The 27,447-nt window shown below is 66.7% G+C and overlaps 4 protein-coding genes and 1 long non-coding RNA gene across 6 annotated transcripts; 3 read left to right on the plus strand and 2 right to left on the minus strand.

The window, feature by feature from the left end:
- The first annotated feature begins 268 nt into the window (after window positions 1–268).
- Window positions 269–2,846, plus strand: LOC130148388 (uncharacterized). The gene is made up of 3 exons (XR_008821550.1): window positions 269–1,209; window positions 1,636–1,737; window positions 2,324–2,846. It is a non-coding gene; the product is annotated as an uncharacterized LOC130148388 (long non-coding RNA).
- A 1,516-nt stretch (window positions 2,847–4,362) lies between these two features.
- Window positions 4,363–7,161, plus strand: HMG20B (high mobility group 20B; the record flags this gene model as incomplete). The annotated part of the gene is given in 9 exon segments (XM_056335068.1): window positions 4,363–4,488; window positions 4,762–4,965; window positions 5,474–5,477; window positions 5,480–5,593; window positions 5,711–5,763; window positions 6,024–6,099; window positions 6,376–6,591; window positions 7,026–7,058; window positions 7,061–7,161. Coding segments are annotated over 9 exon segments (927 nt in total), but the record flags the coding sequence as incomplete, so codon positions are not given.
- A 1,655-nt stretch (window positions 7,162–8,816) lies between these two features.
- GIPC3 (GIPC PDZ domain containing family member 3) lies at window positions 8,817–11,531 on the plus strand. The gene is given in 9 exon segments (XM_056335070.1): window positions 8,817–9,074; window positions 9,543–9,728; window positions 10,022–10,151; window positions 10,154–10,201; window positions 10,646–10,758; window positions 10,983–11,012; window positions 11,014–11,065; window positions 11,155–11,301; window positions 11,509–11,531. Coding segments are annotated over 9 exon segments (987 nt in total).
- A 137-nt stretch (window positions 11,532–11,668) lies between these two features.
- On the minus strand, window positions 11,669–17,696 carry TBXA2R (thromboxane A2 receptor). Of its 2 annotated transcripts, none has more exons than XM_056337948.1 (3): window positions 17,595–17,696; window positions 12,456–13,367; window positions 11,669–12,136 (listed from the first exon to the last, which is right to left on the minus strand). In XM_056337948.1, the coding sequence occupies exons 2-3, from the start codon at window positions 13,260–13,262 to the stop codon at window positions 11,867–11,869; spliced, it is 1,077 nt and encodes a 358-aa protein (XP_056193923.1). In that variant the 5' UTR covers window positions 13,263–13,367; window positions 17,595–17,696; the 3' UTR covers window positions 11,669–11,866. The 2 variants fall into 2 exon arrangements, with proteins under 2 accessions (XP_056193923.1, XP_056193924.1); XM_056337949.1 differs by lacking the exon at window positions 17,595–17,696 and adding an exon at window positions 14,065–14,376.
- A 3,046-nt stretch (window positions 17,697–20,742) lies between these two features.
- On the minus strand, window positions 20,743–26,004 carry CACTIN (cactin, spliceosome C complex subunit). The gene is given in 11 exon segments (XM_056338023.1): window positions 20,743–21,390; window positions 21,899–22,167; window positions 22,335–22,457; window positions 22,794–22,986; window positions 23,234–23,351; window positions 23,652–23,814; window positions 23,897–24,042; window positions 24,521–24,616; window positions 25,168–25,527; window positions 25,529–25,658; window positions 25,831–26,004. Coding segments are annotated over 11 exon segments (2,226 nt in total). The 5' UTR covers window positions 25,968–26,004; the 3' UTR covers window positions 20,743–20,899.
- Between the last annotated feature and the right edge of the window lie 1,443 nt (window positions 26,005–27,447).

Raw genomic sequence — 27,447 nt, forward strand, 5'->3', positions numbered from 1 at the left:
GCTGGGGCTCGGCTGGGGCTCGGCCCGGTTCGGCCCAGCCCGCACCGCCCGGCTGGGCTCGGCTCGGCTCGGTCCGGCCCCACTCGGCCCGCAGCGCTCGGCACGACTCGGCCCCGCTCGGCCCGACACGGCACTGCCCGGTCCGGCACCGCACGGGCCAGGCCAGGCCGGGCCGGGGCGGGGCGGGGCTGTCACGCTGCCCGGCCCCGCCATGCCGGTGCCCCCCGCCCCCTGCGCCGCGGGGAGGATGCTCCGAGCGATCCCGCCCCGGGGCCCCACCGCCCCCCAGCCCGGCGGGGTGCGGCACTGGGACAGCGGGGTGGCAGCTGGCGTCATGCGGGCCCTTCGTGCGGGTGCAGACTGGGGTGACTGGGAGCGGTGCGGGGGTACTGGGGTGACAGGGATCTTCTCTTGTGTAGGTAATGGGTTGACCCAGACCAGTATGGGAAGTACTGGGGTGACTGGGACCTTCTCTTGAGTAGGTACTGGGGTGATCCGGACCAGTATGGGAAGTACTGGGGTGACTGGGAGCAGTGCGGGGGGTACTGGGGCCCCCTTGTGTAGCTAATGGGGTGACCAGGACCAGTATGGGAAGTACTGGGGTGAATGGGACCTCCTCTTGAGTAGGTAATGGGGTGACCAGGACAGTATGGGAAGTACTGGGGTAACTGGGAGCAGTGCAGAGGTGCTGGGGCGACTGGGACCTCCTCTTGTATAGGTAATGGGGTGACTCGAACCAGAATGGGAAGTACTGGGGTGACTGGGAGCAGTGCGGTGGTACTGGGATGACTGGGATCCCTCTTGAGTAAGTACCAGGGTGACCCAGACCACCATGGGAAGTACCGGGGTGACTGGGAGCAGTGCAGTGGTACTGGGGTGACTGGGACCTCCTCTTGACTAGGTACCAGGGTGACCTGGACCAGTATGGGAAGTACTGGGGTGACAGGGATCTCCTCGTGAGTAAGTAATGAGGTGACCAGGACCAGTCTGGGAAGTACTGTGGTGACTGGGAGCAGTGCGGTGGTACTGGGATGACTGGGACCTCCCCTCGTGTAGGTAATGGGGTGGGTGACCACGACTGTTATGGGCAGCGCTGGGATCGCTGGGAGCAGTGTGGGCAAGCACGACGGTCACAGGGAGAAGTGTGGGAGTACTGGGATGACTGGGATGCCGGGATGACTATTGACATCACGGGGGCGCCCCGCGTGGGTGCGTATTGGGCTCACTGGGAGCAGCGTCGGGTACTGGAGGCACTGAGACCTCCTCTTGAGTAGACACTGAGGTGACTGGAGCCGGTACTGGTGGTACTGGGGTCACTAGGGGCAGCATGGGCAGTACGGGGGTCGGTGGGTACTCCCTTCGCGGGGAGTGCTGGGATTACCGGGAGGGACACTGGGGGCGCTGGACCTCCCCGCGGTCTCCTCCCGGAACTCCCCGCCCTGGGCACAGGGGCGGACGCGCTGTGTCGCGGCCCCTTTAAGGCGCGGGCCCCGCCCCCCGGCGCTTCCCGTCCCCGGGCCGGTTGCTGATTGGCCGGGCAGGCTGCCGCGCGCACCCAGCCTGACGTAATCGCGCGCGCCGTGCCGGCCGGCCCCGCCTCTCTCCGCCGCTTACCTCGAACGTAAACCCTTCCAGCCAATCCGCGTTAGGCGGCGGGCTGCGCGGCTGGGGGCGAGCGGCCAATCGGAAGCGCCGAGGCGAGCTTTAGTTTACATAATAATAGAGGGGCGTGGCCAGGTGAGGAAGAGTGGCGAAGGGCGCCGGCGGCGCAGGAAAGTTGGGGGGGGGGGGGGGCTGGGGGTCGCGGCGTGAGTGGGGGAGTCTGGGGTGGGGGGGCCCTCTATACGGGGTGGGAGCAGTGCTGCGGGGCCGGGGGGGGGTGGGGAGCCCTGCTGGGGACCCCGGTGCGGGGGGGGGAGCAGTGCTGGAGGCCGGGGTCCGGGGGGGGGGGGGCGCGGAGTGTGTGGGGGTCCTTGCTGGGGACCCCCGTGCGGGGGGGGTTGTGGGGGCCATGTGTGGGGTCAGCCTGTTGGGGGAGCAGCGGGGGGGGGGGGGTGGGGTGCTAGGAGGATGGGGGAGACGGGGGGGGGGGGGTTCGTCCTGTGGTCCTGTGGGTGGGGGGATCCCGTGGGGGCCTGGGGAGGTGGGGGGCGGGATTGGATGGGGGAGGCGATGCCGTTTGGGGCGGCTCTGTGGGCTCCCTGCGGGTTGTGCGGGGGGGTCTTTGGTGTGGGGGGGGTCGCCCACCTGCCCCCTTGGAGCTGCTGCTGCACCAGCCTTGTCCCCGCGGGGTTGTGGGTGCCAGCTCCGGTCTGTCCTTCAGGGGTGCTGACCCGAGAGGCCCCCCCGGACCCATGGCCCACAGCGCCAAGCAGCTGCCTGCCGGATGCTGTAAGTGCCCCCCCACCGTGCTCCAGGGCCCCCCAAGCCCTGCGTGCCATGAGCTGCCCTGCGTCACCCCAGCCGTGCCCTGGCCCTTTGCTAAGGGGTGGCCACCCTTGCCTTGGGGGTCTTCTGTGTGTTTTGGGGACCCCCATCCTGCTGTGCAGCTCTGCCCTTGCCTGCCTGCTCCCACCCAGGGGGGGCTGCGGGGTGGGGGGAGACCTGGCACGAAAGAAGCATCTGGTGCGAGCAAGGCCGGTATGGTGCTGGGCCGCTGTGCTGAGCTGGCATGGGGTGACACAGCTGGTGGGCTCAGCGGTGCCAGCCCACCCGTCTGGCAGAGGGGCGAGAGCGTGGGCGCTGGGGTGGGAGGAGGCGGGTGCCGGAGCGAGCTGGCCGGGGGAGGCTCAGATAAGAGGAGGAATCTTGCCTGAAATAACTTTACTTTTTCAAGCACGCCAGGAATCCGGGTTGCGGGGGGGGGGGGGGGGGTGGGCAGAGGCGGGGGGGGTGGTGGCGGAGCCAGCGGTGCTGTACGGGCATCACCGGGAATATTTCCATCAGAGCCGAGAAAGCCTGAGGCTGGCCCTGCCTGCACGGAGCCTCTGGGGGGGGGGGTGTTTTCCCCCAGAAGCTGGAAGAAGAAAGGATCTGGCCCCTTCCCATTGGCTTTCCTGGGAGTGGCAGGGGGGTGAGGGGGGCCGGTCCGGATGGGACCCCGCAGCAGCAGCTTGTGCCAGCCGCCCGCGAGGGCCGGTGCGGTTACAGCTGCTGTCCCCGGGGGCTTACGGACAGGGCCCCCGTCAAATTAATTGCGGAGGGGGGCTGGTACGGGTGGCGACCTGACAGCGGTAGGCTGGGGTCTCTGTGGGGATTTGGGGTTACACAGTGACACAAAAGAGGTGAGAGGATCGGGCTGGCTTTCAGTACGCGTTTTCTTTCTTTGCTGGGGCTTTTGCTTGGCCTTGTGCTGGTTACTGTGTCTCGTGACTTGGATGAAACCCAAGCGAGTGCTGTTGCTGCATCTCTCGAGCCCTTGGTGGCTCCCCCCGCGTCGGGGGCCTGACTGCACGCTCCCAGCGGACACGCTCCGATGGGGCAGGAGCTGCCAAAGGATGCCAGCAGGACGGGGGCTCCGCTGTGGGATGGAGCCAGCTGAAGGGACCGGGGAGCCTTGGGGAACCCCAGGGTGAGATGCCGCAGTGGGGCTGCATGTGCTCGGCTGGGGCAGGGTGGCTCTGCTGACCCAGGTGCCGGACACGTGTCCTCCACTGAAGGCAGATGCTGATCTGTAAAGACAAGGCAGCAAGTTGGAGAGCAGGAGTCGGGGCCGCCAGCCCTGCGTTAGAGCCGCTTGGTGCGTCTCGGAGGTGGCTCCGTGCGTTGCGGCAGCGGCACAGCAGCAGGAACCTGATGGATTCGGTTGTGGCTGGAGCGGGTCGAGCGGGTGCCCTGCCCTCATCCTCTGCCTTGAGGGTTCTCCTTACACCTGGCAGCGCTTGTGCTGGGTGTGGATGATGCTTCCAGGTGGTGCCCCTGGAGGCAGGACCCACACCCCGTGGCAACTCCTCCCTTGCAGGGGAGGGAGCAACTGGTTTGTGCTGCTTGGGAGTCCTGGAGGTGCGCGCCCAAGCCCTGGTGGCACACAGGGATGTGACCGATGCTGTTAACTGCCCCCAAGAGCAGCACCAGCAGCTCCTGGCCCCCCTACAAATATCACTGAGAGGTCCTGAGGTCATCGGTGGATCCTGGGGCAGCTTTTGTGTGCCCAGGACTGCCCTGCTGGGCCCGGTGCTGGGCTCTGCTCGAGCCCCATCCCTCAACCGTGGCCTCCCTTCGCAGGGGAACAGGGGCTCCAGGGCTGGTAGCGGGTTTGGGGGCTGTTGGGGTGGGTGGGAGCTGGGGGTTCCGACGAGTGCAAGGCCGCGTTGCTGGGGGATGTGTCACCATCACTCCCTGCAGTTTCCCAGCCCTTTCTGATGGGTACTTTCTGCCTGCAGGCATGCCACGGGCAAAGCTCAGCATGGAAACTTCCTGGTGGCCATCAAGCAGGAGAAGGGGGAGTCAGCACGGGCGAGCAGCGAGAAGCCGCATGGTGAGGAGGAGGTGAGCTCTGGTGCCTGTGTCCCTCCCCACGCAGCTCCCGGGAGCAGGGGTCTGTGTTGCCCAGCCTGGGGCTGTCCTGCTCGCTCTACCGAAGCCCAGGCACAGCCGGGCAAGCCCCTGGCCGCAGCCGTGGCCTGAAGGAAGGTCCAGACCTTCCCTTAAGGGACAGGAGGCCCAGGCGGGTCCCCAGGCTGCTTCTGCATCCTGCCGGCGCGATGGCATCGTGCACACTGATCCGTGATGGGTTGTCCCTTTCCCTTCGCTGGGTGCCAGCCGGTGAAGAAGAGGGGGTGGCCCAAGGGCAAGAAGAGGAAGAAGATCCTTCCCAATGGCCCCAAAGCCCCTGTGACAGGCTATGTGCGTTTCCTGAACGAGCGGCGCGAGCAGATCCGCACGCAGCATCCTGACCTGCCCTTCCCAGAGATCACCAAGATGCTGGGGGCTGAGTGGAGCAAGCTGCAGCTTTCGGAGAAGCAGGTACCAGCCCCCAGGAGAGACCCCCAGGGCTGGGCAGCATGCTCCAGAGCCTGCACCCCAAACCTTTGTGCGTGCTCTCAGGCTGCAGTTCCACAAAGGGAGCTGTCCCAGTACTGGTGGGCTGGTGAGTGGGAGCTGGGTCTCGAGTAGTGGGGGTCTGCAGCCCCCTGGGGAGCCTGGGGCCGGGCCAGGCTGAGTGGACAGACTTATTAGTAGGACCTGTAGTGACAGGACACGGGGTAATGGTTTTAAGCTGAAAGAAGGTGGATTTAGATGATAGGAAGAAATTCTTCACCGTGAGGGGGGTGAGATGCTGGCACAGGGTGCCCAGAGCAGCTGGGGGTGCCCCATCCCTGGCAGTGCCCAAGGCCAGGTTGGATGGGGCTGGGAGCAACCTGGGCTGGTGGGGGGGTGTCCCTGCCCACCGCAGGGGGTTGGAACTGGGTGGGCTTTCAGGTCCCTTCCAACCCAAACAGTTCTGTGATTCTATGATCCTTTGTGACCATAGCGGTACCTGACGAAGCGGAGCGGGAGAAGCAGCAGTACATGAAGGAGCTGCGGGAATACCAGCAATCGGAAGCCTACAAGATGTGCACAGAGAAGATCCAGGAGAAGAAGATCAAAAAAGGTGGGTCATGGGAGCAGTGGCTGCTGGCATCGCTGCCAGGGTCCGGCCAAAGTGCTGCCAGACCTCCTGGGGGATGCTGGGCTGGCTGCTAGGGATAACTTCCTTCCTCCTTTCCAGAGGATGCAGGCTCTGCGGCGGTGAACACCCTGCTGAATGGGCACCCGCACAAGGTGAGGCCCCAGCAGGTCTGCCTGTGTGGGGGGGAAGCCAAGGCATGTGGCACTGCGGGGTTTGGGCAGAGGGAGACTCACGGGTTGTGCTTCAAGGCACCAGCTTCCCGCTGAAGCGGAGCTTGAAGCGGCCGGAGGCAGAGCATAGCTGTCCTCCCTGCCTGCCCCATCCCTGTGCCTCCTGGCTGCCCAGCCCCAGGGAGGTGGGGTCCCCTTGGGTGGGCTCAGCTCTGCCTGATCCGTCTCCTCCCATCCCCCAGGCTGGCGAGTGCAGTGACACCTTCTCCACCTTCGATGTGCCCATCTTCACGGAGGAGTTCTTGGACCAAAACAAAGGTGAGGGGCTGGGCTGTGGGGCAGGGGCTGCCGGTGCTGCAGCATCTTGCATGGGGGGCACTGCAGCCAGCAAGCCTGCATCCCGGGGGCAGGACCGCGACTGGCGCTGGTGAGAGATCCCTGGTGAGGTTGGATAGGTGGGCCAGATCCTGGCTGGAGCCTGGGGCTTGGTGACGCTGAGCCTCCTGGAAAGAGTCATGTCTGGGGAAGGAATTGGGTTTGGGATGAGGGACAGCCAGAAGGGTCACCCCTGCTGACACCCCACGGTCCCGGCAGCCCGGGAGGCTGAGCTGCGGCGCCTGCGGAAGATGAACACGGAGTTTGAGGAGCAGAACGCCATCCTGCAGAAGCACACGGAGAACATGAACTGTGCCAAGGAGAAGCTGGAGCAGGAGCTGGCCCAGGAGGAGAGGCAGACCCTGGCCCTGCAGCAGCAGCTCCAGTCCGTGCGGCAGGCTCTCACCACCAGCTTCGCCTCCCTCCCCATCCCTGGTGAGTTTGGGGCAGCCGTGGGGACAGCCTGCTTGCTGGGGACCCGGTGGCCACGTGGAGGGACGTCGTTGGGGCTTTGCATGTGGTGCAAGCAGGGGGCAATGGGGTGGTGATAAAAGCTCATCTGCCAGTGGGGAAGGATCCTGGAGCACTTTGGGGGGGCTGTCTGGGGAGTCCAGGGGTGTGACAGCCAGCTGGCTCCCCTGTAACGAGGTAGAACAGGCTGGGAACATCCTCCAGAGCCACAGCCCCAGCTGTGCCCGCAAGGCAGAGATCAGCCCAAATCCTTTTGTTCTTGGGTTCTGTCTGTGCCAGCTCTCTCCTGCTGCAGGAGAGGGTACCTGGTGCGCAGGGTCCCTTCCCTAGTCCCCAGCGTGATGGGCAAGGCTGGATGGGGACTTGCTGGCCCTGATAACTGGGCTGCCACCTCACAGGCACCGGTGAAACCCCCACTCTGAGCACTCTGGACTCTACATGGCCAAACTGCACAGTGCCATCGAGAGCAACCCGCTGCAGCATGAGAAGCTGGTGGTGCGCATCAAGGAGATCCTGTCCCGGATAGCCAGGTGAGCTGGGTAGGGCTGGCCAGAGCCCAGGGGTCCTGGAGGGCACTGGGACCACCGGGTCAGCCTGTGGCAGGGCGGGTGATGGGAGCTGAGCAGGGAAGGTGTGGGCAGAGGGGACTCGGAGTTCCTCTGGGTGGCTGTTGGGGAGAGAAGCCAGCCCCTCGTAATTCAGCTTTGCCTTCCTCCCTCTTCAGTGAACACTTGTGAAGAGGACCAGTCCCTCCTGGAGCCTGGGGCCGGCCGGACCACGGCCCTGTCCCTTGGAGCTCATGCAAGGGACAGTCTCTGCTGGTGGTCCGGCTGCTTCCCCCTCCACCCCGCTCACCTCGCTTGGAGAAGTGAGCTGGGACCCCCTCCAGCCCCGGCGTGGCTGCGCCCCATGGTGCACCGTCTCCGAGGACCTCGAGCTTCTGGGGACCAAGCAGTGATGGGGCTGAGAGCCCCCAGCTGGCGTGGTACTGGGTGAGGTGCTCAGTGGTGGGCATGAGCATCCCCCCTGCTCTCTGTCAGCTTCCCGGCTCCTGCAGCTCTGCCTCGGCCAGCCAGAGACCCCCAAGGTGTCCGGTGGCCAGTTTAGTGCCTGGGGGTCACTGGCCTGGAGGTGAACCAGCCTCTCGTGGTGACCCGGGGGGTTGCTGTCACCCAGCCTGGGACAGGAGGGGGGCAGACCGGGTGCCCCGGGAGCCCCCTGGGGCTTGGTGCTGCCTCCTGGCCCCTAGATCAGCCCAGGGGGCTTCTCAATCCCCTGTCCTGCAGCAGGTGGGGGGTGCAGGCTTTCTCCTGCCTGCCTCCTGCTTTCTTGAACCTTCCAGCAGCCCCTTGCTGCTCCCCCAACGGGTGCCTTCAGACCCCTGCCTATGTTACCCTGCCTGTCACCTTGCCTTCCCCCCACACCTCTGGGGCCAGGCAGGGGAGCTCCCGCACACTGCAGGGGTGAAGGCAAAAAAAAAAAAAAATGGAATCAAGACCTTGATGCCGGAGAGCAGCTGGAACCGAGCCCTTCCTCGGTGGGGAGCCCATGGGGTGGCCCCCCTGCCCCAGCCCATCCTGCCTTGTGGGACCACTGTGACAGCAGCCGCGTCCCGGCCGTGCGGTACTGGGGTTGGCCGTCCCCAGGACCGCCTGTCACTAATCTCAGACTCTGTAAGAGAGTGTCTTATTTTCTTACTAGCACTATGTCGGTCTGGCCCTGGGTTTAACCTGGGGCTGGTGTGCGACCGCTCGTCTCTCGCCTGCCGGGTCCCTGCTCTGTAGGTGACTCTCCTGGTGGCCCTGTGGCTTGGGATGGAGATGGGAGCAAATAAATGTTGGAGGAACAACCGGTCTGGGCTCCGTGTGTTCATGCTCAGAGGTGGCTTTGGAGCTGCTCCTGGCCCAGATCCCACCAGCTTTGTGGTGTGGAGCAAGGGGGGAAGGTCCCGAGCTCCTTGCTGCAGCCCCCAACCCCAGCGGGCGGGGTGGGGGGGCGATGGGGCTGGCTCTGTGCTGGCTCTTCTCCCACCTCCTCCAGCCTGGCCAGGGCCCTTCAGAGGTGGCAGAGCTCACCTGATCCCAGGTGGGTGACCTGCCCCACCGGATCGTGTTCCCAGGCCCGGGGATCACCTTACGGCAGAGCTGGGAGCCAGCACCCATCTATAATTCAGCGGTGCGGGCAGTGGGATGCGGCGGGCGGGCAGGATCAGCAGGCAGCCCCAGGAGGGCAGCCCCATGGAGAACGGCGTGGGGCAGGACCCAGGGACCCCCGAGCCACCTGCCACTGAGGGCACCGCAGCCCCCCGACCCCCCCGTGCCCGCCCCAGGCTGGTGTTTCACACGCAGCTGGCCCACGGCAGCCCCACGGGGCGCATCGAGGGCTTCACCAACGTCAAGGAGCTCTACGCCAAAATTGCGGAGGTCTTCGGCATCTCGCCCACCGAGGTGAGGGGGCTGTGGCTGCTGGGGTGCGGGGAGGGGGCTTTGCCCCCGAAAGGTGGGGCACCAACCTGGTGGCACTGTCCGTGGCCAGCCCCTCCCGTGGGTCTGCAGCTCTGGGCAAATGCAGCCTCTAAAATAACCTGGAAAAGGGCATTTTAATTTCGGGGCTGTACTGTCCCCTCCGGGGAGTGGTTGTGTGGCTCCGTGCCTCAGTTTCCCCCCAGCACGTGGGCAGGGAACCAGGGCTGCCTATTCCCTGGCTAATGCCAGCAGCTGCGTAGCCTGAAGCCGAGGGAAGAGTGTACAGGGAGCGGGCAGTGCTGGGTCCCCAGGCAGACTGGGTGTCCCTAGACCCCCCAGCACCTAGACCTGGCTGGATCCACCCATGGGTGGCTCCTGCCCCAGCACCACCAATACCCCCTGCCCTGCCCGGGCATCCTCAGCCCCTGATGACAGGGTTCCCCGGGGCAGATCCTCTTTTGCACGCTCAACACGCATAAAGTAGACATGCAGAAGCTGCTGGGGGGACAGATCGGCCTGGAGGACTTCATCTTTGCCCACGTCCGTGGTGAGACGAAGGAGGTGGAGGTGACCAAAACGGAGGATGCGCTTGGCCTCACCATCACGGACAATGGGGCCGGCTACGCTTTCATCAAGGTGGGCGTCACTGATGAGTTTCATCATTTCATCAAGGATGGGGCCTTGCCAGGATGCTGGGTGACATCCTTGGGGCCATCCTCCTTCCCTGACCTCCCCCCCCTTCCACCAGTTCTACCCTGGGTCCATCCAAGCCCTGCCATGGTGCAGTTTGCGGGGGGACGGGACCTGATGGGGGGGACACCCTCCCTCCCTGCTTGATCCAGTTGTTAGAGGACATGGGACCATGGCGGGGTGTTTGTGCAGGGTGGGATGGGGGCTAGATCTGTTGTGTCCCCCTCCGCGGTCCCCAGAGAATCAAGGAGGGGAGCATCATCAACCGCATCCAGACGGTGTGCGTGGGTGACAGCATCGAGGCCATCAATGACCACACCATCGTGGGCTGTCGTCACTACGAGGTGGCTCGGATGCTACGGGAGCTGCCCGGGCTCAGCCCTTCACCCTCCGCCTGGTGCAGCCCAAAAAAGCCTTCGGTGGGTCAAGGGGTGTCCCCTGCTCTTGCCCTGGGGACCCCCGGGAGGCGCATGGGAGGCTGATCCCCTGTGGCCCTCCTGCCCTGCAACCCCCTCCCCAGGGACCGGGTGGCCCCCAGGGTCTGCCACCCCCCTGTGTACCCCAGAGCACCCCACTCCTCAGGGGGTCCCCACACCTGCCTGTGTTCCCTGTGGGTACCCCCACTCCTTTTGGTGCAGGGGCCACGAGCACCCTGTAACTGTGTGCGTCCCCACCCTGCACCCATGGGTGTCCCTTATGTCTGCACTGCCCCTGAGCACCCCTGCCCAGGCACGGCCTCCCTGGCAGGGTGCTGGGACACACGTGGTCTGGGTGGTGGTTGGGGCGGTGGGCAGTGAGGGGCAGGGGGTGCCAGGCCCTGCCTGCACCCTGACCCCCCCCCTCGCTCCCCACCTGGGGTGCAGACATGATCGGGCAGAGGATGCGGAGCAGCAAGTCCCCAAGCGAGGGCAAAGTGACCAGTGGGAAGGAGACGCTGCGGCTGCGGGCACAGGGACCAGCTGTGCTGGAAGAAGGGGTAAGACCCACCCAGAGACCCCCACCCTGAGCCCACGGGCGCTCACACTGTGCCCGGGGGGGGGGGGGGATGAACGGCCCCATGCTCCTGGGTGGCCCCTGCATTGCACCACCACTGGGTGCTTTGCTGGGTGCCCACACGTGCAGCACCCGTAGGGCACAGCTCCGTGGGAGTGTGGGGGGGTCCCTGGGCCATGCCCCCACCCCCTGGCCCTCTCGCCCCAGCCCAGCCCCTTTGAGGAGGAAGCCGCCCGGGCGGGTGGACGACCTGCTGGAGAGCTACATGGGCATCCGTGACAGCGAGCTGGGTGAGTGCAATGGGGGGGCAGGGGGGGGGGGGGGGGTAGCCCACCCCGGACCCCCACCCACCACTGAGCCTGCCTCTCGTCCTCCCCAGCCTCGACCATGGTGGAGGCGGCGAAGGAGAGCCCCAGCGCAGCCCAGCTTGCCCGTGGCTTGGACTCGGTGCTGGGCGAGTTCGCCTTCCCCCAGGAGTTCGTGGCAGAGGTGTGGGCAGCTGTCTGCCACCCCAAACAGGGGCAGAGTAGCGCTGGGGGGGGGGGGGGGGGGGGGAGGGCAGCGGTGCCCCTCACCCCAGCCCCTTCCCTGCATCCCCAACCCCACCTGGTGCTGTCGGTGCTGGTGGGGATCCCCATCCTGCCTCCCCCCCACCCTGAGCTGCACCCAGGTGAGTCCCGGGGCGGGGGGGGGGGGCACAGCAGGGCATCCAGCCCCCCCCCCCCCCACAAAGGACCCCCTTTGTTCAGCCCCTAAACGTGGTGGGAAGCGGCTGTGGCTCGGCTCATTAAAGCAGAGACTGGAGGAGAAGGGCTGTTGCTTTGGCTGCTGCTCTGGCTGGGAATGGGGTCATACCCTCCCCCCCCCGAGGTGTTCACCCCAGCAGGCACAGAGAGCTGCAAAAGCTGTGTTTTATTGGGGGGGGGGCACTTAGATGGGGATGGGGGAGCACCCCTATGGCCCCTACCACCCCCTTGAGTACCAGGCTGGGGTGGCCCATGGATGTAGGTGATAGGGACAATTAATTAACCCAGATGGGTGGGATGGGGGGGGTCCTCGCCCCCTCCCGCGGTGCCTGTCCCTGGGGGCTGCTACTGCAGGACGGAGTCTGCGGTGAGCTTGCGGCGCAGGGAGGGCTTGAGGACGGGGTAAAGGGAGAGGATGGAGGGCCGGGGGCGTAGGCTGGGGTAGATGCGCTGCAGCACGGCCCGTCGGAAGAGGATGTAGACCCAGGGGTCCAGGATCTGGTTCCAGGTGACCATGCGGATGTAGATAAGCAGCATCTTCTGCGTTGTTGTGGGCAGCATCTGGATCTGGCCACTGGCCGGCAGCTGCTGCAGGACCGTCTGCACGATGAATATCTGCAGGGGATGGAGGGGGCAAGGTATCAGCAGGGGGGGGTCCACACAGAGCCCATGAGCTGCTTTGGGGTGGGGGAGATGCTGAGGGTCCAGACTGGGTGTCGAGCCTGTTGCAGAGGGGTCTCAGGCTGGTTTGGGGCACCTGCTACTGAGGAGCACCCACTCTGCCTGCAAGCGGTGCGGAGCTCAACACCCGGGTGCCAAGCCAGGGGCCTCACCAGCAGGGATGTGGGATGGGGACCTCACCAGGAGGAGCATGGCGGGGTACCAAGACCCAGAAGGGACACAGAGGGGGCAACACCCAGACCTGGGGCCTCACCAGGAGGGGCATCCAGCAGATGGTGGCAATGATCATGATGCCCACCAGCTGCACCATCATCTCCACCTCGCTGTCCCGGCGCCGCTGCACTGACTCCCGGTCATGGTAGACACGGCAGAGCGTCACCACGCTGACTGTGTTGAAGATGAAGGAGAGCAGCACGGAGAAGATCCCCAGCAGAGCGAAGAGCAGGCAGAAGATGACGTTGCCAGTGTCGGGCAGGAGGGTGAGGAAGCACCAGGAGCTGGGGTACTGCAGCGTGTACCGCCCCAGCCCCAGCACCGGCAGCAGCCCCAGCAGGCAGGAGAACCCCCACACCAGCCCCACGATGGACCAGGCGCGGCGCTTGGAGATGCTGGTGGAGCGGGAGAAGGGGTGGTTGATGCCAAAGAACCTCTCGCCAGCCATGGTGGCCCCCAGCAGCAGCGGGCACTGCCCGAAGAAGACCATGGAGAAGCCGAGGAAGTTGCAGAGGTGGCAGCCAGGGTCCACCTCAGCCCAGGTGAACTTGATGAAGTGGTAGGGGATGATGACTGAGGCTGTCACCAGCAGCCCCATGAAGTCTGTGACCACCAGCCCACAGAGGAAGACGAGGAAGGAGGAGCGAGCCTGGCTGGACAGCTTGCGGGAGGAGCTGAGCAGGACACAGAGGGCGAAGAGGTTGGAACAGAGGCCGATAAGGCCAAAGGCAGTGGAGAACCAGGGCGAGGTGATGCTGGCCTGTGCGCCGGCGCGGCCATCGCTGGCATTGAACGCCCCGAAGCACGTGTCCGCCCGGCCGGCCCTGCTACCGTTGGGGAGCTCCATATCCCCCCCACCCCATCCCGCTCCTTCCAGCAGCTTCAGGCGCCCTCCCGGCTCAGCTCCATGGCGTGTGCCCTCCGCCGCTGCCGGCACTGATCCTGCCTTGCCCTGCGGGAGCAAGGAGGCAGGTTTAGGAGGGGTCTGCCATGCGCAAGCCCACCCATCGCCCACCCTTAGCCTGCAAAGATGGGGCACCACAGGGGTGGGGGAGGGGGATGCCACACCAGGACCACGGCCCGCGCCGGTCTGGCACCGCTCTGGGTGCAGCAGCAGCAGCAGCAGCAGCAGCAGCAGGCGTGCAGGGCCCCAGCCCCACAGCTGGATGGGATTAACTGTCCCCGGCTGCAAGCCACATGGGGCTGCTCCACGAGACTGTGACCCAGCGTGGTGGGTGTCTGGAGAAGTGTGGTGCTGGCAGCTTGGCTCTGATGGTACCGGCTCCCTCCTGCCCCGGGGGACGTGGCCGGACACCTCCGGGGCCACCTGCCCTCTGCCTCGGCATGGGGGGACCTGCCCTGAAGGATGGGGAATGCAGGCACAGGGCAGCTGCGCTAGGGCCGGATCCTGACACTCCAAGCCCCGCCCTTCCCCTCCCCGCCCCCCCCCCCCCCCCCCCCCCTCAATGGGGAGAGGCCCCATGCCCACAGCGAGGTGGGGAAACTGAGGCACGGGATGGGATGGCCACAGCTGGAGCTGTGTGCTGCACCCCCCTGGCACCGGCACTGCTGCCAGGCCACAGCCATGGGCCACGCAGCTGGCGTGCACGTGTGACATCCCCATTCTCTGTGTCCCCCTCCTGCCCTACCACAGCTGCAGCTGAGGGTTTGTCCCCGGGACACCGGCCGTGGCGGGTGCACGAGGAAAGCTGCGGTCGTGGGCAGCCCGGTCAATGTCACACTGGCTCGCTCGGTGGTGACCCGGGATTGGGAAGCATCCAGCATCTGGGAAGCCGCAGGGCTGCAACCTCCATCGCTAATTAGTCCAGGCTGCAAATGGGGTGATGTGGGAAGGGGCAGAGGCATGGCAACAGTGGGGACCAGACCCCCTGCGGGAACCAGACCCCTCCTCTCCTCCTGGGACCCATTTCTCCAGGCTGTGGATGTCCTTGCCAAGCCTGTCTTCCCCATCCCCACGCTACTGGCTGACCCCGTTCCCAGCCCAGTGGTCCCCATGGAATGCCCAGCTGTACCCTGACCCACCACCTCCGCACAGACCCTGCCCCACCCCGTTGTAGGCGTCCTGGCGCCGCTGCCTCCCCCTCATGCAGGGTGGCACTGCCACCTGCCCTCCATCCCCATCTCCAAGACAAACCTCAAGGCAGCCCTGATCGGCACCAAACGCAGCGGCTGGTCCTGCATCTGTGTCCCCGTGTCATGGGTGAGCTCCGCGCCACATCCCACAGCCTGGCACCCACCACCCACCACCCCCTCCCAGCCCCCGGTGCCAGGGCACCCACAGGGCTGGGAGCCCCCTCGCACACCCGAGGCGGGTGCTGATCCCACAGCCCGTCCTGGGGCTGGGATGGGGCCAGGCATTGCACCATCCCCCGCCGGGGCCGCATCCAGGCAGGCTGCAGGACCGAGGGTGCTGGCACCCCCCTGGCATGGCAGCACCTCTGCCCTCCCCCTGTCCCCAGCTGTACCACGGGCTGCTGGCGAGCAGGGAAGGGGCTGGGGGTGGTGGGGGCACATCCCCATCCCTGTCCACATCCCAGCGCAGGTGGCTGGCCCAGTGTGGTGGTGATTCTGCCCCAGCGCGAGCATGGCCCCACTTTTTCCACGAAACAAGAGCGAAAACTTGCTGCTGTTTGTTTTCTCGGATCCCTGAGGGATGGTGGCGGTGGCCCCCAAGGCGTCGGTCCCCTTGAGAAATGCGGTCAGGCCTCTGTGTGACAGTGCAACGGTTCCCTGAGGAGCCACCAGCCTTTCCTGTGTCCCCTGGGATTCCCCTCCCTGGGAGGTGGCAAATTCCCCCCCTGCCCCACAGCGATGCCACAGCTCGGAGGTCCCACTCTGGCTGTCCCTTGCCACGTGCCTGCCCACGCTTTTGGGGTGCTGTCCCCAAGTGGGTGCTCCCCCCGCCCCAGGTTACTCCAGCATGGCTGGGGGGCTCGGGAGCCCACAGGGCGATGCTGACCCATCACCCAGGGACTCACAGCCATGGGATGCTCCTGGCTGCTGACTGGCTCGGTGCAGCAGGACCCGACCCCCTCTCCCCACAGCGTCTGGTGTGTGTGTGGGGATGCACCAGCCCTGGCAGCTCCATGCTGCACACCCCAAACCCTGCTATCACCCACATCCCCCGCCATCCACCCCTCCTGCCCTGGCACAACCACGACCTGGACCCTCACCCACCACCAGCTGCCAGCAGGGCTGGGGACACCAGGTGCCACCCTGCGCGGAGCTGGCTCGGCCAGCCTGGGACCGCGCAGCACTTAGAGGGAATCAAATATTAAAGAGGGGCCTTTTAGTGCCAGCGCAGCTGGGAGCGAGCTGAACCCTGCGCACACCATGACGGGAAGGGGTTTGTGTGGGGGCGGGGGGCTCCTCGCTTGATGTCTCCCCGCAGGAGGATGCTCGTGGGGATGGCAAGTCCTGTGGAGGAAAGACCCCAAGCCTGGTGCTCATCCCTGCCAACCCTGTGCACTTGGGTTTGGGGCTACTAGATCCAGCAAACCCACCTCCCAGGGAGATCCCATGGGGGCGAGGGTTTGGCTGTGAGCAAAGGCAAAAGGCGCTGGGGGAACATCCCCATCTCCGAAACAGGCTGTGGAGGCTGCGAGGCGGCGGCGGGGCCAGTGCGGGCACTAATGGGGTTCTTGGCACGGGGTGAGCCCGCGGGCTGGCATTACACCGCAGCTGCACCCCGGGCTGCCCTGCCTCCACCGGGCACGGCTTCCTGCCCCGGCCACATCCGAGGTTAGCGAGGGAAAGGCAAAGAGACATGAGGAGCGCGGGAGGCTGCTCCTTATCGGTGCAGCTCCCACCCCAGCCCATTGCCTCCCCAAGCTTCCTGGGGCAGCGCTGGCACAAGGCTGGCAGGATCAGGCCGGGGTGGAGCTGGCAAGGGAGGGTTGGGGGCAGCGTGGCACCGCACACCTGCAAAGGGACCCCAAACCAGGTGGCCTGCACCCCACATGCCCCCCCCCCCCCCCGGGTTCTGGCACCCAGGCCGTGGTGCTTAGCCGCAGGGAGCTGTGCAGAAGATGCCCTAGTGCGCTTGCATTTGTCCCTTCTGCATCCAGTCCCTCCTCTTCGCTTGTTGGACCTCTCCAGGGACAGCCCCGTCCCACCTTGTCCTGGAAGGACAGGGACTTTCTCTGCAGTACCCCCTCTGCCTCCCCAGCCTGGTGGCCCTTGCGCAGGTGGTCCCACGGGATGCCAGGGCTGGATGTGGTCCCACCACCAACCGCCCCCCCCTCCCGGCTGGGGCTCTCTGGCAGCAGATCAGCTCAAGGCCATCAGCTGGGATGCGAAAAGCAGCGGCCACGTCATGGGGACAGGGACTTCGGCAGGGCCCCAGCATCCGCCCCCGGCCCCACAGCCACCACAGGGACTGCGGGGGGAGCCGGCCTGACCCGGAGCAGGGACCCTCGCGGACCCCCGGGGCACAGGACATTCCCGGGGGGGGCACGGACGACGGTGGCTGTCCTTGCCTGTCCCTGCTGTGGCCATGCAGAGCTCCCCAACCCGTGCACTCCCGGAGTGGGGCAGGGGGTGGCGGGTGGGGGGGGGTCGCCCTGGGCCCCCCTGCATGCAAGGGCCGGTGCTGTGCCCTCAGGGCGGCATGGGGGGGGGGAGGGGCAGCCCGCAGCCCCCGCGCTCCCGGCCGCAGCATCGCGGCATCTCGAGGGCTTGGAAGCTGCCGCTGGGCACCCCCACTCCGCCCCCCCCCCCCCTCCCCCCCCCCCAGCCCCTTTCCCGGCCCTTCTCGGACCCCCCGGTGGGATGCGCTGCCGGGAGGGAGCGGGCCGGGGGCTGCGCGGGGAACCGGCTCGGGGGGACCGGGACCGCCCCGGCGGGGGGAGCCCCGACAGCAAATGCTGGTGCCGGGGCGAAGCCTGGGACGTGCCGGCCCCGGCGACCCGGTCCCGGGACAGGCAGCCGAGGGGGGGGCACAGCGGGGGCACCGCGTCCCCATCTCGCCCCGCGCCTGGGGGTCACCGTCGTCCGCCCCCCGGAGGATCGCAGCAGCTCTTCGGGTTTCTGCGCAAAGCGGGCGGCTGAGCCCAGCGCCCCGCACCCCGTCCCAGCGCCCCCCCGCCCCGCAGCCCCCCTCCGTCCGGCCGCCCCAGCCCTGCGGGCTCCTTGCCCCCCGCAGCCCCCCCGGCCCTACCTCCCAGCGGCGGGACCCGCCCGGCGCGGCTCAGCCCGGCTCGGCTCAGCCCGGCCCCACGGGAGGGCGCGGGGGCAGGGCCGGGCTCGTAGCGCCCCCCGGTCCCGCCCCCACGCCCCCCGCCCCGGCCCGGCCCCGCGCCGGCGCCCTCCCCCGCCCCGGACGGGGCTCCCGGGGGAGGGGCGCGCCCCGCCCCCCCCGCCCCCCGGCCCGGGCTGCGCCCCCCCGCCCCGGCAGCACCGGCCCCCAGAGCCCCTGCGCCGGCCCGGGGCAGCCTCGAAGGCGCCGGCAGCCACGGGCCGGGCGGGCCGGGGGGCGGCCCCCCCCGCACCTGGGCCGCGGGGCTGCGGGCACGGGTGGGCCGGGACCCCCGCCCCGCGCCGCCCGGCTATATTTAGCGGGACCGGGCCCTGGTCCGGGTTACTCATTTGTTTACCCGAGCAGGATTCCTGTGTCTGGGGGGGGGGGTGGGGGGTGTCAGCCCGGCCGTGCCACCGCCCCGTGGACGCGCACCGCTCCGCCGGGCTGGGGGGGGCGTCCCCGCTGTCCCCCGCAGCGGGGCCTGAGACTCCCCGGGCCGAGGGTGGGGAGAGCCGGGGGTCCCGGCAGCGTCCCGGGGTGTCTCCCGGAGCCGGGGGGGATCGCACCCCGGTTTTCCCCGGCCCGGAGCTTGGCGTGTCCCTGCCCACGGCCGCTGTCCTGGAGCGTGGGAGCCATCGGAGGGGACACGCCACCACCCGCTGCTGCCCTTCGTGCTTTGCTGGGGGGGGCCAGAGCCCATCCCTGTCACCGGCGTCTCCGTCCAGCTCCAAAGCACCGAGTGCCCACCCAGGGGTGACACAGGGGCACTCCATCACCGAGTGCCCACCCAGGGGTGACACAGGGGCACCCCATCACTGAGCACCCACCCATTGGTGACACAGGGGTACCCCATCACTGATCGCCCACCCAGGGGTGATATGGGGGCACCCCATCACAGCCAGCGAGGCCGGGGCATGCGGGCAGCTGGGTGATGCTCAGAGGCCTGAGTCCCTTGATCCCTCGGCAGGGAGCAGGGGCTGTCACAGCAGAAGTCTGAGAGGGGGGTGACACCGGTCGGAGCCGGGGGGCCACCCACAGAGCCGGATCGCTGCTGGCCCTGGCAGCGGGAGCGTGCCACCAGCAGGAGTGGCCCCACCGCAGCAGAACCTGGCTCAGCAGCCGGATGCCGTGCCTGGATGCTGCTGGGGTGTGCCAACCCCTCCTGCCCTCCAGCTGCACCCACAGAGGATGTGGGCGCGGGGGTGCTGGAGGAAGCTCTGCACCAACCTGCTGCCACCACTGGCACGAGCCCGGCCGAGCCCCTGTCGCTGCGCCCAAGAGCGGAGAAGAGCCGTGCCCCCCCAACCCAGCCCTCGAACCGTGAGGCAGAGGAACGAAACCGGTTCCCCCCAAAATATGGGGGAGAAGTGGAGAAGAGCCCGGGAACAGGCAGGGCTGGAAAAAAACACCCAGGGCTCCAGCCGGATCCAGCCCCTGGGCCGGCTGTGGTGGGTGCCCGGCTGCGGCAGCCCCCCCGGGCTCCGGCTCCATCCACGGCTTGAAGTTGGGAGTGGGGAAAGGGCAGCGCCTGGGCGGGGACACGGACCCTGCTCAGGCTGGGGATGCAGCGGGATGGTTTTGGGGGGTTGCCCCCACTGTGTGTATGCCTGGCAGGGAAAAGGACCGTGGGCAGGGGGCTCTGCCAGGCAGTCAAGCAGGGAGGGCACCCAACCACTGCCTTTGGGGTTGGAGTTTTCTCCTTATTCCCTCCGAAGTCATCCTTGGCCAGACCCTCGCATGCTTCCTGCACTGAGCTCAGGCCCTGAACATCCCCCGCGCCAAGCAGCCGCTCAACAGCTTAAATAGCCCACAGGAAGGAGATGCCGGGGGACACGTCCCGTCCCGACACAGCCGCTGGCCCCAGGGGTGTCTGGCAGGATGGGGAAGGGGCACCTGCATGCGGGGCTGGGCTGGTTGGGGTCTCCCCCATGCCCTGCCACTGGGCAGGCTGACCCAGCGCGGGTGGGTGGCTCTGGCAGGCACAGGAGCCCGCAGGGCGTTTGCAGGGCTGGATGGCAGCAGCAGGGCAGGGTGCCCCTCCTGAGCTATGGGGGGAAACGACAGCCGCAGGGCAGCCCCCGAGGCCGGGGAGCCCCCCCAGCAGGGCAGAGCAGAGGGAACCTGGGCACCCCCCCAAGCCGTGGGGCTGTACGGGGGGCAGGATGCAGTGAGGCCCGCGGGGAAGGAAACGACCTCGCTGTGACAGCTCATGGCCAAGGCCAAGGTCTCCCGGCTGCGCTGCTGGGCATTACTCATGCACCTCTTCGGCACCGAGGGGGGGACACCTCGAGGGGCCAGAGCTGGTGGTGGGGGTTGGGGCCACGTGGGGGCACCCAGACGGGTGCAGCTGCCCCCCAAGGCCATCGCCTGGAGGGATCAAGGCCAGTGAGTCCCAGCTCAGCCCTCAAGTGCTCCCCAAAGTGCCTGAAACCCACCCGAGTGTTGCTCAGGACCCCTGGGGACACCCTCCTCCACTGCCCAGCAAGAGCAAGAGCTGCTCAGGCACTGGGTGGGTGGAACTGCAGCCACGGAAACCGGATTTTCCCCTTTAAGGAGATATATCCCATCCAACATCCTTCTCCTCCAGCTGCCGGACGCAGCCGTTGAACCCTTCATCCTGCAGCCAGAGGCGAGCGAGCGAGGTGGCGGCGCTCCCAGGCTGTGGGGAAGCTGGATCCCAGGGGGAACATGCCAGGAATGGGGCCACTCAGGGCAGGGGGACCGCCAGGGCAGGGCTGTGCTCATGGAGCAAAGGGTGCTGTAGCTGCAGCTGGGAAGTGTCTGGGCTGGACAGGTCTGGCACTGGTGCTGGGAGCACGTGGGGCTGGGAGGAGGCTGGTGTGGGGCTGGAATAGGCGACGGAGCACACAGGGCTGACGGCACGTGGGGAGGGGGTGACACACCCCAGAGGTGTAGGGATGAGGACACCCACACACACACTACTCAGCCCCCAGAGGAGGAGGGGAGCTTCCAGTGCTGGCCCAGCATGGTACTGGCAGGTGATGACATGCAGGAGAGCCACACGGTACGGAGCAGCGTGGGGTGCCCACGCAGAAGATCCCATGGCTTAAACAACCCCTATTTATTTATACCAAAGTCTCAGGGTCCCTCGGGATAAAAGCAAGGGCAGAGAAAACCCTCAGGAACAGTGCTTGTGACAGGGGCTGAGAGCCCCCCCTGCCCACCCCCTGTGCCAGGGGGGCTGAAGGGAGTTGAGCAGTCCCTCATCTGCGGTATCGGTAACGCTTGAAGTGGAACCAGAGCTGGAAGATGCCGTTGGCAAACTGGCAGCGGAAGCCGTGGCGGTGGGAATACTCCCACTCCCGGTTGACGATCTTGAAGGCGATGTCCTCGTAGGGCGGCCCAGCGTGGAAGCGCAGGATGGCGAAGTCCTTGTTGTCCTGGCAGGCCTCCAGGAAGTACTCGGGCGTCGAGCGCTTGTCGATGAGGTCGGGGTAAAAGATGTTGAACTTGTAGCCCTGCACGATCTTGGGGGGGGGGTTGTCAAAGTCATAGTGGGTCTGGTTGTACTTGTTCCACTCAAAGCCCGTGTGCACCCGGTTGAAGAAGCGAGGTTTGCGGGGCCGGTACTTGTCAGCCCAGAGATAGGCTTTGCCTGTGAGGGGCATTTCCACACTGAACTGCGCCTCATCTGCACCCATGCCCTCCTTGGCCTTACGGAAGAAGATGTCGTCAGCGCTCTCAGTGGCATCACCTGTAGGGAGGAGAGGCGATGTCCAGTCCTGCAGCCAGGCCTGGGCTGTGGGGATGCTGCTCCCCAGCGTGCAGAGGGAAGGAGCAGCAGATCCTGGGCAGGGGATGTGGAGCTGGGTGTGGAGATGCGCACACCACCCTGCGGACTCTGGGCAGGCACCAGGCTGAGCTGTGCTGGAAAACTCATCCACAACACTCCTCCCACTTGCCCGCAGCCCAAACAGCTCGGTGGTGCGGCTGGGAGCGGGGAAGGCTCCAGCGCAGGTACCCATGGGGAGCACCAGCAGTTTGAGCCCCAGCTCCCTGCTTTCGTCCAGGTCCTGGCACCCTTCCCGGCCTGGGTGTATCCCCCTGCCAGGCCAGCTCTGGATGCATCCTCCAGATGCAGCTCCTACTCCCCCTTTTCCAAGGGTAGCGTCCCCCTCCAGCCCTGCCCCCCAACGCACACGCACACCCTCTGTGCCGCCTGGGAGGCCGGCGAGCGCAGGACTGGCCCGGGGGGCTCCTACCTGTGACCTGGAGCTGCTGACGCAGAAGCAGCAGCCGATGCGTGTCCTCCTCAGCCTCCAGCACATGAGCGTCGAAGGGCAGTTCGTTGGCGCCCAGCAGCCGGGGGCTGTACTTCCCTGCATCGTAGTCATCCAGGCTCTGCTGGATCAGGTCCTCCTCCATCAGCACAGCTTCTCCTTCTGCCTCTCCTTTGGCCTCCGCATCCTGCTCGGCCTCGGGCTCCGAGGATGGCCCTGGCTGTACCACGATGCCCTCCTCTGGATACAGCCTGCAAGGAAGAGACAAGAGAGAACTGGGACGGGGATGGTACCCTTGTTCTCTGCTCACCTGAGGTCTCTCTACGGAAGGATGGGAACACAAGGCTGCATTTTCCGTCGCAGGTGCCCCGCGGGAGAGGCCTGGATGGCTGTGCTCCCCAAGGAAAGGGCTGTGTACCTGTCACTGGGGGAGGCCGGCTCCCGCTTGATGATGGGGAAGAGCGGTTCGCTCTCCACACCCTGCTCCTGCTTCAACTTGTACAGCTTCTGGCGCAGAACATCCTGGTGCCGCTCCCGCAGCCTGTGAGGAGGAGATGAGCCATCAGGTCCCACCCAGCAGAACCACCTCATGCCCTCGCTGCCCAGAGCTGTGACACCGCCACGCTGGGTAGATATCTGCTGGGTTTTGTACGGTTTTGGGCTTAATAACCTTCCAGTTTGGTTCCCTCGCTGTAAACATCATCACTGGAGAAGGGAATGATTGTCCAGCCCTTTTCCCCTCTTGGGAGAACGAGCCATCTCAGAAAAGGTATAAAACACCTCCACCACCAACTCTGTGCCTCCCCCACTCTGCTCACGGTGGTGTCTGTGCTGCCCCTTCCCACAGCCCTGGCCAGGGGACAGTCCCTGCTCTCACCTGGCCCGAGCCATGTAAGCCTTCAGCTGCTGCAGCAGGCTCTCCCAGTACCCAATGTCAAGGTTGGGTCCTCCTGCTCGGATCTTGCTCTCGATGCCCTGGTACAGCACTTGCAGCTGGTTGTACGTCTTCCCCTTGAACACGGACTGCACATCTGAGCTGACGGAGGCGTTGACGCCATCCCGACGCTCTCCTGCACAAACAGGCAAGGGCAGCCAGTCAGTCTTCGGGTGCTCAGCCTGCGTCACCCAGCCCAGGGTTACATCTGACAGCGGAAGGCTGGACCGCAGCAGGGGATGGCTACCAGACGCACAACCTCCATCCAGCTGACCCCAGAGAACTGCTCTGAGCCAGAGCGCACACGGCAGACCCAAAGCCCTGCTTTACCCGCTGCTCACGCTCCCCTTGACACTCACATCAGGCTTTTCCCTCTCACTTACCTGGTCCTCCTTTCCCAGAGGCCTCCAGTTTGCGGAGCTTGGCTATCTCATCCTCTGTGATGATGGTCATGTCCCTCCAGAAGTCCACATTCTTGCCTTGCTCCAGCTCCATGTAAACCTGTAGGCAGGAGACAAGCAGGAGGACATCAGGCACTTGCTCCGCACCGCAGGCAGGGAAGCAGAGCTGGAGTGGGGAGGGAGGACACCCTGAGCTGCTGCCCCTCAGCCATGCATGCTGAGGCGGGCGGGAGGGCAGGAGGACAGGCAGAGGTACAGGCAGCCGGGCAGGAGGGCAGGAGGACAGGCAGGGGTACAGGCAGCCGGGCAGGAGGACAGGCAGGGGTACAGGCAGCCGGGCGGGAGGGCAGGAGGACAGGCAGGAGGAACGGGGGCAGCATGGGGACAGCAGCACTGGCACCTGGATGTCCTCCACCAGATCCTCCATGTCGGAGACAGTCAGACCGTTCAGGAAGGTGTAGGGCTCGTGCATCTCCACAGCCAGGTCATCATCCTCCGCGCTGATGTACTTGGCCAGGAGGTCAATGGGTTTTGCCCTCCCATCCCGAATCCGGATCTTAGACCTGGGTGAGAGGAGGGACAGTGAGCAGTGCCTGCCGCCCTCTGCTCCCTGGCAGGCCCGTCCCCAGGAAGCTGCACACCCACCGCAGCTTGGCCTGCTGCAGGTGGAAGTTGTCCTCCTGTTCCTCCCAGGTTTTGAAGTGTTCCGCCTCTTTCTCCCGCTGCAGCATCTCCAGCTCCTGCTCACGCATCGCCTTCTCCCGCTCCCGCTCCAGGCGCAGCTGCTTCACCTGCCCAGGGCAGAGGAAGACATGAGGTCACTGTGGAGGGGGCACCCACTCAGGACACCCGTTCAAGGACAGAGCCGTAATCCTGCTTGCTGAGCTGACTCAGCTCCTGCAATTGGTGTAAGGTTCCCAGGGAGCCAGGAGCCACGCAGGAGGACAGCCAGCATGGGCCAGTGGGGCCGGGCTGCTCGCTGCCAGCCCGTCGGGAGGACAGGGGACACAGGCACAACGCAGTGGTGACCTGGCACTTGCCCTCCTCAGCACCACCTGAGCTGGACACAACCCCAAGAGAAAAAGCCTTCTCACCCTGGCACAGCAGAAGTCAGTACGCTGTGTGCCCCGTGCCCAGTCCTACATCCTACCGCCTACGGGCACCCTCAGTGATAACAACAAGGGGAATTCCAGGTGAGCAACTGGGAAAACTGGGCTGTCTACAGGTTTCTCTGTCAGACAGTGGGAGGGAGGGGACATCTGAGCCGACCTTCTGCAGCTCCAGCCGATTATCCTCCTGGATTCGCTTGTTCCTCTCCTTCAGGTCCTTCTCATCCAGATGGCTGATCCCTTTCTTTTCCAGCGCCTGCAACAGAGTGGCCAAGGGTGGCCATGAAATCCAGCGACCTCTACAGCCCCTCGCCAGCCAGCAAATGCCACCACATTCACCCGCTTCTGCTGCTCTGGCGAGCCCCGATCCTGTCGAAAGTCCCCAAATCTCTCGCATCCTACTCTTGAAGCCCCTCAGTGCCACTTGGGCTGAGCCAGGGAGGCCACCTGACCTGGCGAGTGCCAACAAACCAGTAAACACTGCCCAGCACTCAGTCTGCAGCTCCCAGCAGGTCTGTGTCCCCCTCCTGCACCCTGACCCCCCTCCTCATCCCACAGCCCCTGGCTACAGACCTTGTTCTTCAGGAGAAAGGGGGTAAAACACCCCTAAGCTGGTCAGAAACACACAGCCGCTGCCCTGGACAAAACACTTTGCTCTCCTGTGGCTGCTCTTAGTATCAGAGGTCCTCCCTCATGCAAAGGTCCCCTCCTGGACACCCCAGTGCTGCCCAGTTCGGGTCCCAGTGCGGCCAGAGGGGCACAACCTCCTGCCAACAGCCCCCCCGGTGCGGGCACAGAGGAGCTCACCTTGCTCCAGATGAAGGTGCCCAGCAGGTTGTTGTCCCCAAAGGGATTGTCGGTGTTAGTGTAACCCATGTACTCCTCTCCCCACCCCATCTTCTCCCGCTTCTTCCTCTCCTTGGCCTCCTTCTTGGCCAGCCGGCGAGCCCGTTTCTCCTCGGGTGTCTCCAAGGCCTTCATGAGCGCCGCCTGCTTCTTCTTCTCCTCCTTCAGCCTCAGGCGCTCCTGCAGGCTCAGCTGCGGCCCCGGCTCCTCCCGGCCCGGGAGCGCGGTGGGGAGGGCGAGCTGGCCAAGGACAACCGACGACCTGGAGGCATCTCTCTTCCTCTGCCGCTCCCGGCTCCGGGCCCTCCGCTTGTCCCGCTCCCGAGCTGGAGCCGGAGGAGCGACACCGGGACCGCGACCGGCGCTTCCTCTGGCTCCTACGGTGCCGCTCCCGGCTCCTGCTCCGGCTCCTCTTCTTCCTCCATGGCTGCCTCTCGCTGCCGGACTCGGAGCTGGGGGAGCCGTGTGTCAGCGGGCGGCAGGCCCGGCTCCCCGCTGCAGGCCGGCCGGAGGCGGGAGGGCCCGAGCGTGGCCCCCCGCCGGTGCCTGACCCCCGGGCCTCCCCCGCCCCGCCTTCGACCCAGCCCCGCGGCCCCCGACCGGCCCCGGCCCGGCCTCGCTCACCCCGAGCCCGGCTCCCGCCCGCGGCCCCCGCTCCGGCTGCGCCGCCGCCTCTTCCGACTGCCGGAGCGCTCCCGGCCCCGCTCCCGCCGCGCCGAGCGGGACCGCCGCCGTGCCGGGCTGCGCGACCCCGAGCCCATGGGCGGCGGCGGCGGCGGCTGCGGCTCCGCCCCGGGGGCCTTCGGCAGCGCCCGGCGCGCAGGGCCTCCCCGCCGGCTGCCCGCCCCCTGCCTGTACCCCTGCCCGCCCGGCTGCCCGCCCACTGCCTGTACCCCTGCCCGCCCGGCTGCCCGCCCACTGCCTGTACCTCTCCCCGCCCGGCTGCCCGCACCCTGCCTGTACCTCTCCCCGCCGGCTGCCCGCCCCCTGCCTGTACCCCTGCCCGTCCGGCTGCCCGCCCCCTGCCTGTACCCCTGCCCGCCCGGCTGCCCGCCCCCTGCCTGTACCTCTCCCCGCCCGGCTGCCCGCCCCCTGCCTGTACCCCTGCCCGCCCGGCTGCCCGCCCCCTGCCTGTACCTCTCCCCGCCCGGCTGCCCGCACCCTGCCTGCACCCCTGCCCGCCCGGCTGCCCGCCCCCTGCCTGTACCCTGCCCGCCCGGCTGCCCGCCCACTGCCTGTACCTCTCCCCGCCCGGCTGCCCGCAACCCTGCCTGCACCCCTGCCCGCCCGGCTGCCCGCCCCCTGCCTGTACCCCTGCCCGCCCGGCTGCCCGCACCTTGCCCGTACCCCTGCCCGCCCGGCTGCCCGTACCCTGCCCGTACCTCTCCCCGCCCGGCTGCCCGCCCCCTGCCTGTACCCCTGCCCGCCCGGCTGCCCGCCCCCTGCCTGCACCCCTGCCCGCCCGGCTGCCCGCCCCCTGCCTGTACCTCTCCCCGCCCGGCTGCCCGCCCCCTGCCTGTACCCCTGCCCGCCGGCTGCCCGCACCTTGCCCGTACCCCTGCCCGCCCGGCTGCCCGCACCTTGCCCGTACCCCTGCCCGCCCGGCTGCCCGCCCCTGCCCGCCCGGCTGCCCGCACCTTGCCCGTACCCCTGCCCGCCCGGCTGCCCGCACCCTGCCCGTACTCCTGCCCCGCCCGGCTGCCTGTACCGGTGCCCACACCCTGCCTGTACCCCTGCCCGCCCGGCTGCCCGTACCTTGCCGGTCCCCCTGCCTGCCCTCCCACCCATTTGCCTGTCCCCCTGCCCTCCCGCTACCCGGCTGCCTGTACCCCTGCCTGCCCTCCCACCCGGCTGCTGGTACCCCTGCCCACCATCCTGCCTGGCTGCCTGTCCTCCTGCCTACCCCCAAGCAGCCCCCACAGCAAGACACCCCAACACCCCCCTTTTTTTTCTCCTTTTCTTCCTTCTGACCCCCCAAAGCGGGTCAGGACCGGTGGTGAGAGAGAGGAGGCAGAGCCGCGCGCAGTGAGCACAGCACAGACTACAGTACGCTTTATCACAGAGCCGAGGACAGATAGCATCAATTTACAGTTCTCTGGAAAAAGGTCTCCTCGAAGGGGGGGGGGGGGGGGGGGGGGGAACCCCTCAAAACAACCAAAAAAAAAAAAAAAAAAAAAAAAGAAAAACCGAAAAAAAAAAAAAAAGAAGCACTCATGACTTCCCCCCGCCCCAGAACAGAAG

This window comes from Falco biarmicus, chromosome 4 (assembly GCF_023638135.1).
Source record: "Falco biarmicus isolate bFalBia1 chromosome 4, bFalBia1.pri, whole genome shotgun sequence".
NCBI lineage: Eukaryota > Metazoa > Chordata > Aves > Falconiformes > Falconidae > Falco > Falco biarmicus.